At 41.4% G+C, this 16,051-nt stretch overlaps 1 protein-coding gene across 4 annotated transcripts in view; it reads right to left on the minus strand.

Annotated features, from left to right (window-relative positions):
• Positions 1 to 16,051, minus strand: part of MGAM (maltase-glucoamylase) — an 87,961-nt gene that overhangs the window by 13,813 nt on the left and 58,097 nt on the right. For all 4 annotated transcript variants that reach the window (XM_059396246.1, XM_059396247.1, XM_059396245.1 and 1 more), the window contains 13 exons: positions 15,361 to 15,529; positions 14,996 to 15,092; positions 14,073 to 14,185; positions 12,911 to 13,036; positions 11,786 to 11,914; positions 11,423 to 11,533; positions 11,054 to 11,116; positions 5,562 to 5,696; positions 4,994 to 5,081; positions 4,027 to 4,165; positions 2,638 to 2,771; positions 2,475 to 2,509; positions 2,266 to 2,382 (listed from right to left, as the gene is read on the minus strand). In XM_059396246.1, the coding sequence (XP_059252229.1) occupies positions 2,266 to 2,382; positions 2,475 to 2,509; positions 2,638 to 2,771; positions 4,027 to 4,165; positions 4,994 to 5,081; positions 5,562 to 5,696; positions 11,054 to 11,116; positions 11,423 to 11,533; positions 11,786 to 11,914; positions 12,911 to 13,036; positions 14,073 to 14,185; positions 14,996 to 15,092; positions 15,361 to 15,529 (1,456 nt within the window). The remainder of the gene's footprint in view (positions 1 to 2,265; positions 2,383 to 2,474; positions 2,510 to 2,637; positions 2,772 to 4,026; positions 4,166 to 4,993; positions 5,082 to 5,561; positions 5,697 to 11,053; positions 11,117 to 11,422; positions 11,534 to 11,785; positions 11,915 to 12,910; positions 13,037 to 14,072; positions 14,186 to 14,995; positions 15,093 to 15,360; positions 15,530 to 16,051) is intronic.

Raw genomic sequence — 16,051 nt, forward strand, 5'->3', positions numbered from 1 at the left:
CCATAGTCTCTCATGGTTCACCTCCCCTTCCAATTTCCCTCAACTCCCTTCTCCTCTCCATCTCCCTATGTCCTCCATGCTATTTGTTATGCTCCACAAATACGTGAAACCATACGATAATTGACTCTCTCTGCTTGACTTATTTCACTCAGCATAATCTCTTCCAGTCCTGTCCATGTTGCTACAAAAGTTGAGTATTCATCCTTTCTGATGGAGGCATAATACTCCATAGTGTATATAGACCACATCTTCCTTATCCATTCATCCATTGAAGGGCAGATTTTTGATGCTACTGTGAGTGGCATTGTTTTCTTTCCTTTTCTAATATCTTGGTGTCAGTATACAGAAACACAACTTATTTCTGTATGTTCACTTTGTGTTCTGCAACTTTACTGAATTAATTGATTCATTCTAGCAATTTTTATGATGTCATTAGGACTTTCTATATATAAGATCATATGAACTGTAAACAGAGACAGTTTTACTTCCTTTCTGATTTAAATGATTTTCATTTCTTTTTCTGCCTGACTGCTCTGGCTAGGACTCCCAGTACTATGCTAAACAGGAGTAGTGAGAGTAGGCACTTGTCTTATGTCCAATCTTAGAGAAAATGTTTTCAAGCTTCCACCTTTAAGCATGGTATTAGCTGTGGGCTTGTCGCATACAGCCTTGAGGTACATTCCTTTTGTGCTTAATTTGTCTAGAGTTTTCATCATGGAAGGAGGCTATGTTTTGTCAAATTTTTTTCCTGCCTATATCAAGATGATCATATGATTTTTATCTTTCCTTCTATTTATGTAGTGTATCACACTTATTTATGTTGAATCAACCTCATATCCCAAGTTAAATCCCACTTGATCGTGGTGTGTGATTTTTTCCAAGTGTTGAATTCAGTGTGCTAATATTTTATTGCAAATTTTTGGATCTATGTTCATGAGGGACATTGATCTTTAGTTTTCTTATAGCGTCCTTATTTGGCTTTAGTGTCAGGATAATGCTGATCTTGTGAAATGAGCCTGGGAATGTTCCCTCCTCTTCAGTCTTTTGGAAGTGTTCGAGGTGGTCTTGGTGTTGATTTTTCTCTAAAATTTTTGATATAATTCACCAGGGAAATCACTTTTCTTTGTTGGGGATTTTTATTATTAGCTCAATCTCCTTATTTGGTATTTATGTTTGCCTTTTCTGTTTCTTCATGTTTCAGTCTTGGTAGGTTGTATCTTCCTAAGAATTTCTTCATTTCTTCTTGGTTGTCCAATTTGTTAATTTACAATTGTAGTTTCTTGTGATCCTTTGCATTTCTGTGGTATTGGCTCTAATGTCTTCTTTATATGAGCCTTCTCTCTGTTTTCCTTATCAAGTCCAACTGAAGGTTTGTTAACTTTGTTTATCTATCCAAAGAACCAGCTCTTAGTTTGTTGACCTTTTCTTTGTTTTTCTGGTCTCTAGGTCATTTATTTTTCCTCTGATCTTTGTTATTTCCTTTCTTTTGCTCAATCTGGGTATACTTCATTCTTCTTCTGCTAGTTCCTTGAGGTGTAAGGTTGGGTTGTTTATTTGAGATTTTTCTTTCTCTATTAATGTAGGTGTTTATCACTATAAACTTCCCCTTAGAAATGCTTTCACTGCATCCCATAAGTTTTGGTATGTTGTGTTTCCATTCAGGATTTTTTAATTTTTTTTTATTTCATCTTTGACCCATTGGCTCTTTAGCTTCCACATATTTGTGAGTTTTCCAGTATTCCTCCTATTATTAGTTTCCAGTTTCCAATGGAAACATACAAATTGCCGATAAAAAGATGCTCAACATCACTATTCATCAGGGAAATGCACATCAAAACCACAATGAGATACTACCTCACATCTATTAGAGAGCTGAACAGTGGCTATGAGGGGCTGGGGGATGGGAGAAATGGGGATGTATCAGTCAAAGGCTACAGATTTCCAGTTATAAGATGAATATGTTCTGCTAATGAAATGCACAGGATGGTGACTGTAGTTAACAATACTATATCATATACTTGAAAGTTGCAAAAAGAGTAAATACTAAATATTCTCACCACAAAAAATAGAAATGGCAATCTTGTGAGGTGATGGAGTTGTTAACTAATCCTCCCATGGTAATCATTTCACACTACATAAAAGTATCAATTAAAAAACAAACATGAGGGTTCAATGGTTTTGAAAATGTCACAGAGAACACAGCTCAAACTTGGAGGTTGTATTCCTAATGACACAACACTTCTGAGCTATAAGCGAACATCCTACCCTGGTCCCAATGGTATTGTGGTTCCTCGAAAAAGGATAAAAGGCTCCCAGCTGCATCCAGCGAGCACACATCTCATATTCAGCATCTTGAAAGAACCCACAAATATCTGCTCCTGTCTGAAATGAGGTAGAAGAAAACAAGTCTGTTGGTTATTTCTGAAAGGTGTCACTACCTGCTTGGGGGTTAGAAATGACCCAAAGACACTTACATAAGATATGCCAAAGAGGCTGAACTCCATCATGCCTGCAATGAGAACACAGCTGGATTAGAGGCCGCAGTTGTGATCTGCCTCCTCCTCCCTCAAGAATCCTTTAGCGAGGGTCTTAACCCCCTTCCCACCAAAAGAGGCCCTTAAGGATAAGCCCACACACCAATAATAGACTTCTTCAGCTGGTCCCAGGCAGCTGTGTTGTCGCCCAGCCAGTGACCTCCCCAGCGGCCAGAAGTAGGGAACGTGGAGCGGGTGATGACAATCCCTCTCTGTCCTGTCACCTCCTGCACAGCTCTTGTTGGAGGGAACAAGGGAGAGAATGGGGAGAGATCAGAGGAGGAAAGGCCACAGAGCTTCTCCTCCCAGAGTTTTGGAGCCTAAGTTATGGCAACAAAACATCTCCTGAATTATTGGAGGAAATATGGAAATCAGAGCCATGATGAAATCCCCACTGACTAATCTCAGAGTGTAGACATGATAGTAGCAGCTATGCCTTTACATGGTGTTTCACAGTGTTTTACAATGAACTTTATAATAAGCCTATTGAATCACCTAAAAATAATGACTAATCACTAAGTCTTAACCACTTCTTTACTAAGTACTAAGTTTTTGTATTTGGAAGAAAGAAGGTGAATTTCTTTATGAGACTTTCCATTAAGAGAACTCTTCTTATTCATTTAACTCAAAATAGGACAGGACTAATTCAGCAGAACATCAGTTGGCTCTCCAACAAGAATAATTTTTTTTAATATTTTTATTTATTTATTTGAGAGACAGTGAGAGAGAGCATGAGAGGCGAGAAGGTCAGAGGGAGAAGCAGACTCCCCATGGAGCTGGGACTCCGGGACCATGACCTGAGCCAAAGGCGGTTGCCTAACCAACTGAGCCACCCAGGTGCCCTCCAACAAGAATAATTAAAAAAAAAAAAGAAGAAGAAGAAGAAGAAAAGAAAAAGAAAAGCCAACAGAGATGAGTCCCTTTTGAAATAAAATAAAAGACAGCCAGTCCTCTGTGTTCCCTTCACCTCTTGGAATTAATTACAGCATCAGCTGCCATGTGTGATCACTTGTGTCTCTGTGTATGTCTCTTTCACAAGGACTATCTTTCTCTCTGACAATTGCTTACTTAAAGCCATCCTTCTTCCTCTTCTTCTTTTTTTAAAGATTTTATTTATTTACTTATTTGACACAGAGAGAGAGAACACAAGCAGGGGGAGCAGCAGACAGACGAAAAGGGAGAAGCAGGCTTCCCGCCGACCAAGGAGCCTGATGCAGGGTTTGATCCTGGAACCCTGGGATCATGACCTGAGCTGAAGGTAGATGCTTAACTGACTAAGCCACCCAGGCACCCCTAAATCTGTCCTTCTAACACTGATCCTGGAGCCTGGCTCCATGCTCATGTTTGCTTAATAAATAAGAATTGTGACATAGTTGTGATTTAAATCTTCCTAACCCTTGAGAGGGACATGGAAGGAAAAGCAGGGTTCCTTCATCAACCACTGGCTATCCCTGCAGGTCAGGTGCACCAGAGAACAGAGAGGGTGACTCACTCATAGGTGGGTCTGGTCTGGGCCCATCCGTACAGGCTGTGAACGTCGTAGTGCCGCACCCGAGAGCCGTCGGGCAGGATCTGCTCACTCTCCATGCACAGGGTCTTGCTGCTGAGGCCCCTGTCCCTGGACTCCAAATCTGAGAAGAAAGATCTAGTGATGTCAATGCCACACCTAATCCTGTTATCCCTGACTTCTCTTTAAGGGATCTGACACTGGATCTTAAGTCTAATTTGACCCCTGCATGGGTCACTCTCCTCCTCAGGGGCATGGGACCATGCTCGGCTGGCTCTGAGCTGCAATGGACACAACTGTTTTAGCCTCAAGTCCCCTGCAAGGTTTTCCAGGAGAAAGTGAGGGCAAGGGGGAGGAAAACAATTGTCAAACACCTAATTAGTTGACAGCAGGCAGTCTAAATATTTTTTCTTATAAATAATTTCATGTAATTTTTATTGTAACTCTGTAAAAGAGATAGCATTTTCTTCCTTCACAATTTAAAGCAAAGATTCGGAAACATCAAGTAATCTGTTGATGGTCACACAATTCTTAGTGATGGTCACACAATTTCTGGAGCCAAGATATGAACACAAGGATAACACCAAAGTCCATCGACTCCCTGATAAGAGAAAGCTGCTGCTTTCCACCCACTGGCAGCACAAAAAAACTCCTGTGGGGGAATTCACAGAGGCCTGAAGAATTAAGAAACTTAGACAGAATCCTCTGGGGACATAACCACAGTTAAGTATTTTCTGAACAAATCTGAGAAATTCACCCAACAGGGCCAATAACGTATACACTCTCAGCTGGATAAAGTGCTTGATGCGTATTTGTCTTGCCCCCCCCCCCCACCCCCAAACCACAGCACCAGTTAAGATGTGCCCTGAATAGTCAGAACTCTTGTGGCACTTGTGGCGGTCATGTCCTCGTAGTCATGGCTCTGCCAACAGAGGAGGCCGAGGGCTCTTACACGGCATATAGGGAGGGTGGTTCAGAGTGGCATCTTTGCAGCCCGGGGGAACTGCTCCATTCACAAAACTCGCTGGCTCATTCATATCCTAGAAATGTCCAACACAGATAGATCTTACTTTTTCAAATCATTACATCCTGCCAACTCAGAGACAAGGAAGCAATGAATAAATCATTTGCCTTCCAGCAATCCGGTAGATACCAGCCCAGGGACACTCATTAGATCCAGCTGAGAATTGACTAGAGAGATCAATCAAGCCCACAAGAATGACTGGCTAGAGGATTAAAAAAAAAAATCTCCCTCAAGGTATGAGGGCAAGGCTCAAGTTCAGGAAATTCCTAGTAATCACCCTGGCATTTTACAGCAGGAACTTCAGGCGAGTTGTAAGATATGAGGAGTGTTAGGGATGATCCACTTCTGATTAGAGGTATTGCAATCAGATGGGTTCAAAGTCTTTCTTGGATGATTATTATTCCTTTTGATTAAAGGTCATGATATATAAGCTTAGACACACAAATACAGAAACACACCCACCCACATGTGCACAGACACGAACCCACACACTCACAATCCACATGCCGTCAAACTTCAAGCTCCTCTCTGGATTCCGTGGGTTGGTGTAGAGTTCCTGCAACTCCCTCTTCCACCACGTGGTAGTTGAGTTACGGAAAAAGTCGGGAAAGGCCACATAAGCTCGGTATAGCTGTAAAAATTAAATGTAGTTTATCGGTCCCCCAAATTATATTCGATAGCAAACCGACATTTCCTGAGAGCATAACTCATGTACATCCCTATAACACATGATGATAGATAATTTAGACAGAGCCTAGATAACGTGTGCAGCTTACTTGAAATACGAGTGCACAGAAGAGACATTAGCACAAATTAGACACCTGCTTAGCATTTGGAAAGTATCCATGGACTGTCTTCCTTTTTGTATCAACATGAACAGTACCAACCAACACCCTAAACTCACTGTCTCGTGTGCTAGATGCTTAACTTTCAACCTCTGTCCTGCCATTTCTGAAGGTTGGCTCAGACAAAGCGGGAGCCAGGAGAGACTGCAGCTTCAAAGGCATCAGACGGACTGTCGACAGGATGGAAGGCAGCACCCAGACGATCCTCTCCTGTCTCACTCCCACTGGGGAAAGGAGGTGAGGGGTGAGACATTGCACTGGTGTGCATGTGTTTTCTGTTGTTACAGAAATCACTGGACAACTGTACTTGGGTGTCAAGTCACTTGGGAGGAGCTAAAGAGGAAGTGTTAACACTGCTCTCTTCTCTTCATCCTCCCCCAAATAATAAAAGCTGTGTCTTTATTTTAACCTGGATCCAAAGCTTAACTGTATTACCAGGATTTTGAGAGCAATGATCTTGTTTTATACTCTTCTGGTTGAACTTTGTACTCCCCCCCTCACCGTGCTTAGCTTCAAACCTAACGTGAAATAGATGCTCAGTGAATAATTGTGAGTTCGCACCTCCGAGTGTCAGCAGCAGCAAGTATTTATAAATTTCTATACATCCCATGCTGCTTGTAATGGTACTTCATGGTCCTTTGTATGTCCCAGTAAATAGGTTCCTCTGTGTTCCTCAGTGCATTTTAAGAGTTCAAGAGTTAAGTAATGCTACTGGTGGGAGGAGAGGGTCCTGGGGGAGGGGGGTAAGGAAGAGGGGGTACAACAGAAAGAGGATTTGGTTTAGGAACCCTCCTCTTACATACATACAATAGACAAAAGGCAATTATGAACCCATATGTCTAGGTAAAAGGCAAAAAAAGAACACAAAGAAGAAAACAGAAATGAAACAAAATGCAGGGATCCAGCTCACAGTGAAGTGAGGGGCAGTGAACCACATCACTGAGAATCTTTTGAAAGAGATGGCTTTTTGCTAGAAAATAGAGGTAGAAACATGGAACCAAAAGAAGAGAACCTCTCACCAGAAACAGAGCTCCAGCTCAGGCAGGGTTAGAAACATGGTGTAGAGGGAGATGGAGGATTAGGGTAAACAGAGTCAGTACCAGCCTTGCCGGAGCCACAACTGAATCCCATAGGGGATACAAGTAAGAAAGTTGACCAATTCTAATTCATTAGTCTCACTGAAAAGTGCTCTGATGATTTACGCAAGAAATACATGCTTTGCCATTCTCCAAGGTGCTGGCTCTGCCTCACTACCATCTCTATTCAGCTCCAGCCTTGCAACTTCTGTCGTCACTCCCCTTGATCTCAACTCGTGACGGACCCATCTGCATGTTTGGTCATTGGACCACTTTCACAACCCACTATGCGCGTGCTAGCAAAATTCAGTTCGTAGCCCCCAACCCTAGACTTCCTGAATTCAATCTGAGCTTCAGATTCAGTAATCTGCTTTCCATAGGCTGCCTACTGTTTGCTTGTTTGTTTGTTTGCTTTATACTACCCACAGCCAGGCCAGACCTGGGTATCAGTAGCTTCGTCCCCACCAGCATCATGAGTGGGTCTTATTAATATAAGTAGTCATAATTATTCTATCTACTGAGAATCTCTTACATGCTATCAAATACATATCATGACTTTATTAGGGTGCCTTCATTAGAATCTCTAATAAAAATACAACTGTCATTTGGGGCAGGAGAATTCTTCAGAGAACATCCCCCACAATCAGAACTCTGAGTATTCCTAGTCACTGTCCATTTAATGCCATTTGGTGCTCCCCTGTAATAATCAAAACTGTCCCACAGATTTCCAAATGCCCTCAATGGCTTACAATTGTAGGAGAGCCAACCTCTTTGTCACTGAAGTGGTCCCTTTCCCAGTATGATTTAAAAATCATGGTACTAGCAAAAAAAAAAAAAAAAAGATACATAGACCAATGACACAGAATAGAAAGTCCAGAAAGAAATCTATACATGTGCCATCAACTAATCTTTGGCAAACATGTCAAGAGCACACAGTGGGAAAACAATAGTCTCCTCAATAAACAATCCTAGGAAACCTGGATATCCACATGTAAAGCAATGAAACTGAACCATTCTCTTAACAGCACTCACAAAAAATTTCCAACCTGAATTAAAGCCTTAATATTTTTATTTCTTTCTTTTTATTTATTTATTTATTTTAAGTAGGCCTCACACCCAGCATGGAGCCCAGTGTGGGGCTTGAACTCATGACCCTCAGATCAAGACCTGAGCTGAGATCAGGAGTCAGAAGCTTAAATGATTGAGCCACTCAGGTGCCCCAAGACTTAATTATAAGACCAGAAACCGTGAGACTTCTAGAAGAAAACAGGGGAAAGGCTCCTTGACTTTGGTCTTGGCAATGATTCTGGGGGAGAATCTGATACCGCAAGCACAAGCAACAAATGCAAAAATAAACAAGTGGGACTATATGGAAATAAAAATCTTCTGCATGGCAAATAATCAAAGTAATGAAAAGACCACCTAGGAAATGGGAGAAAATACTTGAAAACCCTGTATCTGACAAGAGATTAACTTCCAAAGTATACAAGGAATTTATACAATAGCAAAAACAAAAAACAAAAAACAAAAAACCAACAACAAAAAAACAGATTAAAAAGTTGACAAAGGATCTGAATAGATATATTCCTAAATAAAACATATAGATGGCCAAAAGATACAAGAAAAGGTACTCAGCATCCCTAATCATCAGGGAAATGCAAATCAAAACCACAATGAAATATCATCTTCTACCTATTAGGATAGCTTTTACCAAAAAGACAAGAGACAACAACTTTTCATGAAGACATGCACAAAAAGACATGCACCTTGTGCACTACTGGTGGTAATTTAAATTTGTATAGTCATGTGGAAAAATAATATGGAGGTTCCTCAAAAAAGTAAACAAAGAATTACCAGGTGATCTAGCAATCCCACTTCTGGATATATATCCTGAATAAAATGAAAGAAATATCTAAAGAGACATTTGCACTCTCATGTTCATTGCAGCATCATTCTCAACAGCCAAGATGTGGAAAAAATCCAAGCATCTGTCAGTGGGTGAATGGGTAAAGAAGATATGGCGTACATATAAACACACAATGAAATATTATTCAGCCATGATAAAGAAGGAAACCCTGCCATTTGGCACAGCATACTTAAACTTAGAGGACATTATGCTAAATGAAAAACCTGTACAGAGAAAAATAAATAGTATATGATCTCACTTATATGTGGAATCTTAAAAAAAAAAAAAAAAAAAAAAAAAGAAATCTTTTGTTTATGGAAAAATAAAAAAAAAAAAAAAAAAAAAAAAAGGAAGTTTGAGCTCATAGAAACAGACAGCAGCATGGTATCTACCAGGGGTAATGGAGTGGGAGAAATGAGGAGATGCTGGTCTAAGGGGATCAACTTTTATTTTTAAGATGAGTAAGTTCTGGAGATCTAATGTATAGCCTGATGACTACAGCTAAAAATACTGTCTTGTATACAAAAAAGTTGCTATGATTTTAGATCCTAAGTATTCTTTTTTTTTTTTTTTTTAGATCTTATTTATTTCAGAGAGATATGGAGAGATCTCAAGCAGGGGGAGTGGCAGAGGGAGAGAAGCAGGCTCCCCACTGAGCACGGATGCAGTGCTAGATTCCCAGGACCCCGGCATCATGACCTGGGCTGAAGGCAGACCGCTTAACAACTAAGCCACCTAGGTGCCCTATCTTAAGTATTCTCACCACACACTAACAAATGGTAAATGTATGAAACGATGGATGTGTTAATTAACCTGATTATGGTAATCATTTCATGTTGCATATATGTATTCAATCACCACACTGTATACTTTAAATATATACAATTTTGTCAGTCATACTTCAATTGTATTAGAGGAAAAAATACTAAAAAAGAAAAAGAATGAATGAATGAATGAATGAGTGTTAAGATCAAGGAGACCCTGAACTTCTCTAGCCTGGCAGACTACTGTGTCCATATGGTCTCTCTGGACCAGCAAATTTCAAATAGTTTCCTATGAGAAGCAACAGAGAGAAGAGGAAGCTAGGTCCTCTCCCTTGAATCCTTATATAAGATCCATTACAAGTAAGAACTTATTACCCAGAGAGAACAAGTTTTAACGTAAGGATGGAAGCTGGGAGGTAAGAGAGAAGTTGAGAAACCAAGGAAGGATGGGGAATTTATTTTTATATTACTTTAAAAAATATTTACTTTATTATTTTAGAGAGGGAGCACTTGAGGGGCAGGAAGAGCAGAGGGAGAAGGAGAGAGGAAGAGCAGCAGACTCTCCGCTGAGCACAGAGCCAGATGAGGGGCTTGATTTCCGGACACTGAGACCATGACCTGAGCCAAAACCAAGAGTTAGACACTTAACCAACTGTACCACCCAGGTTCCCCAGGATGGGGGATTTGTAAGAGTGAAGATGGAGAAGCTTGTCCATGGAAAACAGAGAAAAAGAAAAATACAGAGAAAAAGATTCCATCACTCAAGACAGGGTTTGGAGACTATGTTCAAAACATACTCAAGGGATGCCTGGATGGCTCAGTCAGTTAAGTGTCTGCCTTCAGCTTAGGTCATGATCCCAGGGTCCCAGGACTGAGCCCTGCATTGGGCTCTCTGCTCAGCACGAACCTGTTTCTTCTTTTCTCTCTGCCCCTCCCCCTGTTCCTGCATGCTCTCTCTCTCTCTCTCTCTCTCTCTCTCTCTCTCAAATAAATAAAAATAAAAATCTTCAAAAATATCCTGAAAAATATTCAGGAACAACAATAAAAACAACAACAAATGCACTCATTCTAGGCAAACAGTATTTCTTAGGAGGTAGAAATTTCATGGGCCCTTGGAATCTGGCAGCCTTGGATTTGAAATCATCACTTGGTCACCTAGAACTCCAGAGCAGTAATTTAAGCTCTCTGAATCCTAGTTATGCTGAAGATAATAATCCCTGCCTTCCAACTGGGAGTAAAATATTACATATAAAGTGATTGCCACACAGATGGACACACAGGACATAATCCCTCAGTGTATTCCTGAATGCACACGCATGGGGAAATCCACTATCCTGAGAATGGCCACCCCTTCCCAGCAGCCCTGACTTCTCCCATGTCCACAAAGGGTCCTTTACCTCCACTTGAGTCTCCCAGTCTAGAGACCCATTTACAACAACATCAGGGAAATCAGGCCACACCTGTGGAGAGAAAACTGTTCAAAAGCAATGCACTAGATAATTTATCTTATATAGTACTTCCTAAGAAACTATAAACCATGGTCGTAGGTGGTAATACCTTGATTTTCATCTAGAAAAGTAGATCCCACAAGGCACCCACATACATATATTCCCTAAAAATTCCTTAACTGTGTTGACAAATATTGATGGACAAAATGAGAACTTCTAAGCCCTAAACCCAAATGGAAAAGGCCCAAAAACAACATGCACAAACACGCTGTCACCCACCCCAGGCTGGGGATTAGTGGATCACCACATTGGTCATACCTTTCCCCAGACAATGCCTCCACCATCTGGAGCTTTGATGAAGACATCATCTTCCACACCCCGAGTGAATGCAGGATAGTTCTGTGTCTCATTACCAGAAATAGCTGGGTCCTGAAATCAAAGCACAGACTAGGTAGAAGTCCAAACCCAGAGAACAACTTGGGACAGAAAAAAGAACTCTTCAAACAGAAAAGCACCAGCTCCCACCTGAACCATGTTTCTGTGAATCCTGGGAAATACACCTTTCTTTCTGAACCTCAACTTCTCCACTCATGACATGGACAGAAACACAAAAGAAAGCTTCCTCCACCAAAGCCCATTCACTCTCTCTAACAAACTCTTCCCATTCCCAGAGGGACTAACCAGAATGAGGATGACCCGCATCCCGTCATCCTTCATGCGTTTAATCAGGGCTGGAAACCCCAGGAACTTGGGACTGAGGGTGAAGTCCAGCTGCCGCTCCATGTAATCGATATCCGAGTACTGCACGTCCTGGTGGGAGCACAGGAGAAAAATGAGTGGCTCTTGCTTGGAAAAGGCCAGGTTCCAGGTGAGAACAAGTTTCTACTAACCAGTGGTGAATTTCATAAGGCTTCCTTTTGACTTATTCGAACCTCAGGTATCAGGTATTAGATTCTGGGAAATTTTCAAATTTTCAGTAGTAAGATAGAAGAAAAAAAACTAAATCGGCAAAAATAGGATGATAATGCCTATCTATCTGCCAAGACTGTTGGGAGGATAAATGAAAAGAGAGTAAGAGACAGTGCTTTGTGAAAGGCCAGTAGGAGTGACTGTGGTTACCTTGCCAAAGAGGCTGCCCCTGGGATCGGTGGTTCACTTTCAGAGAAAAGAACATAATGTAAGCTCCCCAGCACTAATATAATTGGATGGATGGAAAATCTACCTTTTACTTATTAAAAAAAAAAAAAAAAAGGCACCTGTGATTGCTTTAGAGTATCCAATCCTGGAGGTTATCAGACATAGCTTTCTTTTTAAAAATGAAATACTGCATACCATGCTTACCATTAATAGCAACAATTGTAAATAAGAGAAAAATATATTGAATAAAATTTAATATGTAAGAAGTTCAGGGGATTAATTCTCTGATTCTTGGACCCCACTTCCCCTCAAGAGAAGGATAGAATTTGTTTCCATATTTATTTCATCAGGAAACTGATAACCAAGATCCCTATCTTCAACTTTAGCTCAAAGCTGAGGGAACACTATGCCAGCCAAGTTTTGGAAGTGAGGTTTTATCTGCACCTATGGTGATCTGACTAAATTTGGGTCATTTTCTTTTCAATTAAGCAAAACTATTGTTTGGGCAACCTTTTATTCTTAAGATACCAAAGGTGTTTTTGACCAAATATTTTAAAGTCATATAGTTATAGGAACTGCCCCCCCTTGAAGGCAAGCTAATCCAGATACAGAGAAGACTAGTAACAGCCATGAGGTACCAGAGCCAATCCACCCATATGAAGAACATACATAAGGGGTCTGGGCAGCCACCATCTCATCATACAAGCTGGCAATCTCAGAGTCATTCTGGTATCCATAGCGACACAGCTGAAACCCCAAGGACCAATAAGGAACCATCACTGGCCGACCAATCAGCTAGAAAATAAACAGAAAATTCATTCCTTAAAAAGGAGACTCGGGATTAAAATTGTTGACATATTATTAAGAACATCTTTCTGGCGTCCTATCTTAGATAATCAAGAAATTCAAAAATGGAGAGAAACTGAGTGGATGTAGAACCACTGGGATAGCTTGGAGAAAGCTTTCTGCTAGACTTTACTTACTTCCCTAAGAATTTTGGAAAATATGATTTTACTCTGATTCCTAGTGGCAGTCGAGCTTACTGGCTCAGATCTCAGAATCTAGAGGCAAAATGCCTGGCCTACCATACAGGCTCTAAACTCTGCTGGCTATGTAGCCCTGTGCAGAAGTTAAAAACCTCTTGTTCATCAGTTCTTTCACTTGCAAACTGGGGATAATACTAGTATTCACTTCATTAGTGTTGTGAATAATGAATGAGTTCATATATGTAAAATGATCAGTGACACATAGTAAGTTATATAAGTGTGTTACTGCTGCCAAAGTAACTGTCGTGACCACTAATGACCACCATCACTACCAGAACCATCACCATCGCCACATCACCACCTCTGCCCCACATGCCCCACCTCTACTACCACCTTCATCACATCCACCACCACCTGTACTACCACCTCCACCACTTCAATCACCACCTGCACCACCTGCACCACCTCCACCATGACCATCTCTAGCACCATGATCTCCACTACCACATCCCCCACCATCACCACCTCCACCACTACCAGCTCCACCAACTCCACCTACCACCATCTCTACCACCCACCATACCATCACCACCACCTCCACCACTACCATCGCCACTGCCAACACCACCACTGGCACCATACTACTTCTGCTACTCTGCAGTGCTTTGAGGGGCTGCAAATTTAATGGTTATTGGGATATATTTTCTTTGCTCTTCATTTTATAGTCTATCTTCCAGAAGGATCAACAATTCCAGGTATCATCTGAGAGTTATGCTAATCAAGGTGGATTGGGTACTCAGAACCTACTGTATGAGTAGTTGATAATCAGTTTAATGTCCTCCTACCTCAGTATACTGCTGAGTGACAAGCTCTGGAGTTGGCCCCAAGAACACATAAAAGTCCAGAATTCCTCCTATGGTGCGGTATGTCAAGGCAGGAAGGGGCTGGAAGGTCACATCTGAAAATATAGGAAAACACCACTCAAGCTGGAAACCTTCAAGGTGACAAATAACCCCTCAAATTCTTACCCTTTCCTTCTCCCTAGGCCTCTTTATTATGGAGTATTAAGAGAAAGTATTTTTACTATACCTGCATCAAATTGAAGAAGTTAAGTGAAAGTCCCAGGGAGCTACCCCTGGAATTTTTGCCCTCTGTCATTCTGTTCTTTTAAAGTTACTACTACATCTTTTATTTTAGAAGAGTTTAAGACATAGAAGAAGTTGCAAAAATGTACTACAGTTCCTTTGTACACTTTACCCAACTTCCCTCAATGACCACATCTTATGTAACTTTTGTGCATTGTCAAAACCAGGAAACTGACATTCACATGAAACTGATTCTGATTTGACCAGTTTTTACATGCATGCTTTCCACCCACCCCCTATTTTTCCACCCTCTTTCCAATACACCATATAAATTTTCTTCACACCCTTGTGCCCCCAGAGTGAGCACTCTTAACCACAGCTTCACCATTAATTCAAATTAAAAAGATGGCTTCCACTGGCTGACCCCCAGGATATTTGAGACTCACTTGTTCTTTCTATCCCTTCTTACATCCCTTCTTGTATGTTTGCCAAATAGGAGTTAACTCTTGTTACCGCATGTTACTAAACTGAAATAAACAGAAAGGCTATATAGGAAATGAAATATAAAAACAAGAACACTGTCCCCAAGATAATAATTTTGACTTCAGTCAGCTAGTTTGAACACACTGTTACTCAAAAATGACTGGTTCACAGAAACAAGGGGAGATGCTGGCATCTCTTACCCATGGCATTGCTGTTTAGCAGGAGCACCCCATGGGCACTTCCATCCTCCTCCAGTGCCATGTAGTAGGGGTGGACGCCATAGGAATTCTTCTTGTACTGGGAGAGTCGTGGAGGGAAAGTGGTAAGAGATTAGAAGACATAGTGGCCAACAAAGAAACTCCACGAAAAAAAATTATTGGCAAGGTATGTCCTGTTTTCTCTGTGCAATGAACTAAATACATAAAAAACAAAGGAGACTGAGCACAGACCCACTCATCTAAATGTGGAAATGTGACCATCTAAGGTGAATCTGGGAAGATGAAGCATGGAGCGTACATAGTGCATAAAAAGAAGTAGACACAGATCCCAGATGCTCTGTCCTTACCCCTGGGGGCTGGTCTCTGGAGAACATCCCCCATGTGTGCCAGTTCAAGTCTCTCCGAAAGGCTGTGTGCTCAGTTTCCCCAAAGCCATAGATGTACTCGGAGGGAAGGCGAGTGGAGATGCGGATGAACATGTCATTGAAGGTAAAACCAAGGAGCTGAGAGTCCCAACTGCAACAAAAAAGGGTGTATTGGGGAAAGAAATGGGCCATCCTATTGGCTTCAAGCAGCTGACTTTTCAAGGACAACGGAACTCTTGATTCCCTCTCTCACCCAGAGCCCTGTTAATCTTCCCAAAAAACCACAAAGTCCATTTGATTAAAATAATCTTTGATGCACGTGCTGCCAGCCCAGGAGCTAGCCTTCATTCATTCTTCTGGTTTCCTCTCTCACTGCCTCCCTTCAGTTCTGTCTCCTGGATGCCAAATCCAATCACTTTTCACATCTTGGGTGCTACCGCTCCACACCAGCCCGGGGTGCCACTCTTGGTCCTCTCTACTGTCCCTTCGCTACTTAACATCCACAGCCATCCAGCTACAGTGTGCTGCGACCACAACAAGCATTTTCTCCTCAATATGCAAGTGTGCTTTCATGGCCTGTGCACTTTTTATTCCATCTGTCTGGAATGTCCTCTCCCTTCCCCCAAATCTCCACATGGGTGGATCTTTCTCATCTAAGTACTACTTCAAATGT

Source organism: Mustela nigripes, chromosome 4 (genome assembly GCF_022355385.1).
Source record: "Mustela nigripes isolate SB6536 chromosome 4, MUSNIG.SB6536, whole genome shotgun sequence".
NCBI lineage: Eukaryota > Metazoa > Chordata > Mammalia > Carnivora > Mustelidae > Mustela > Mustela nigripes.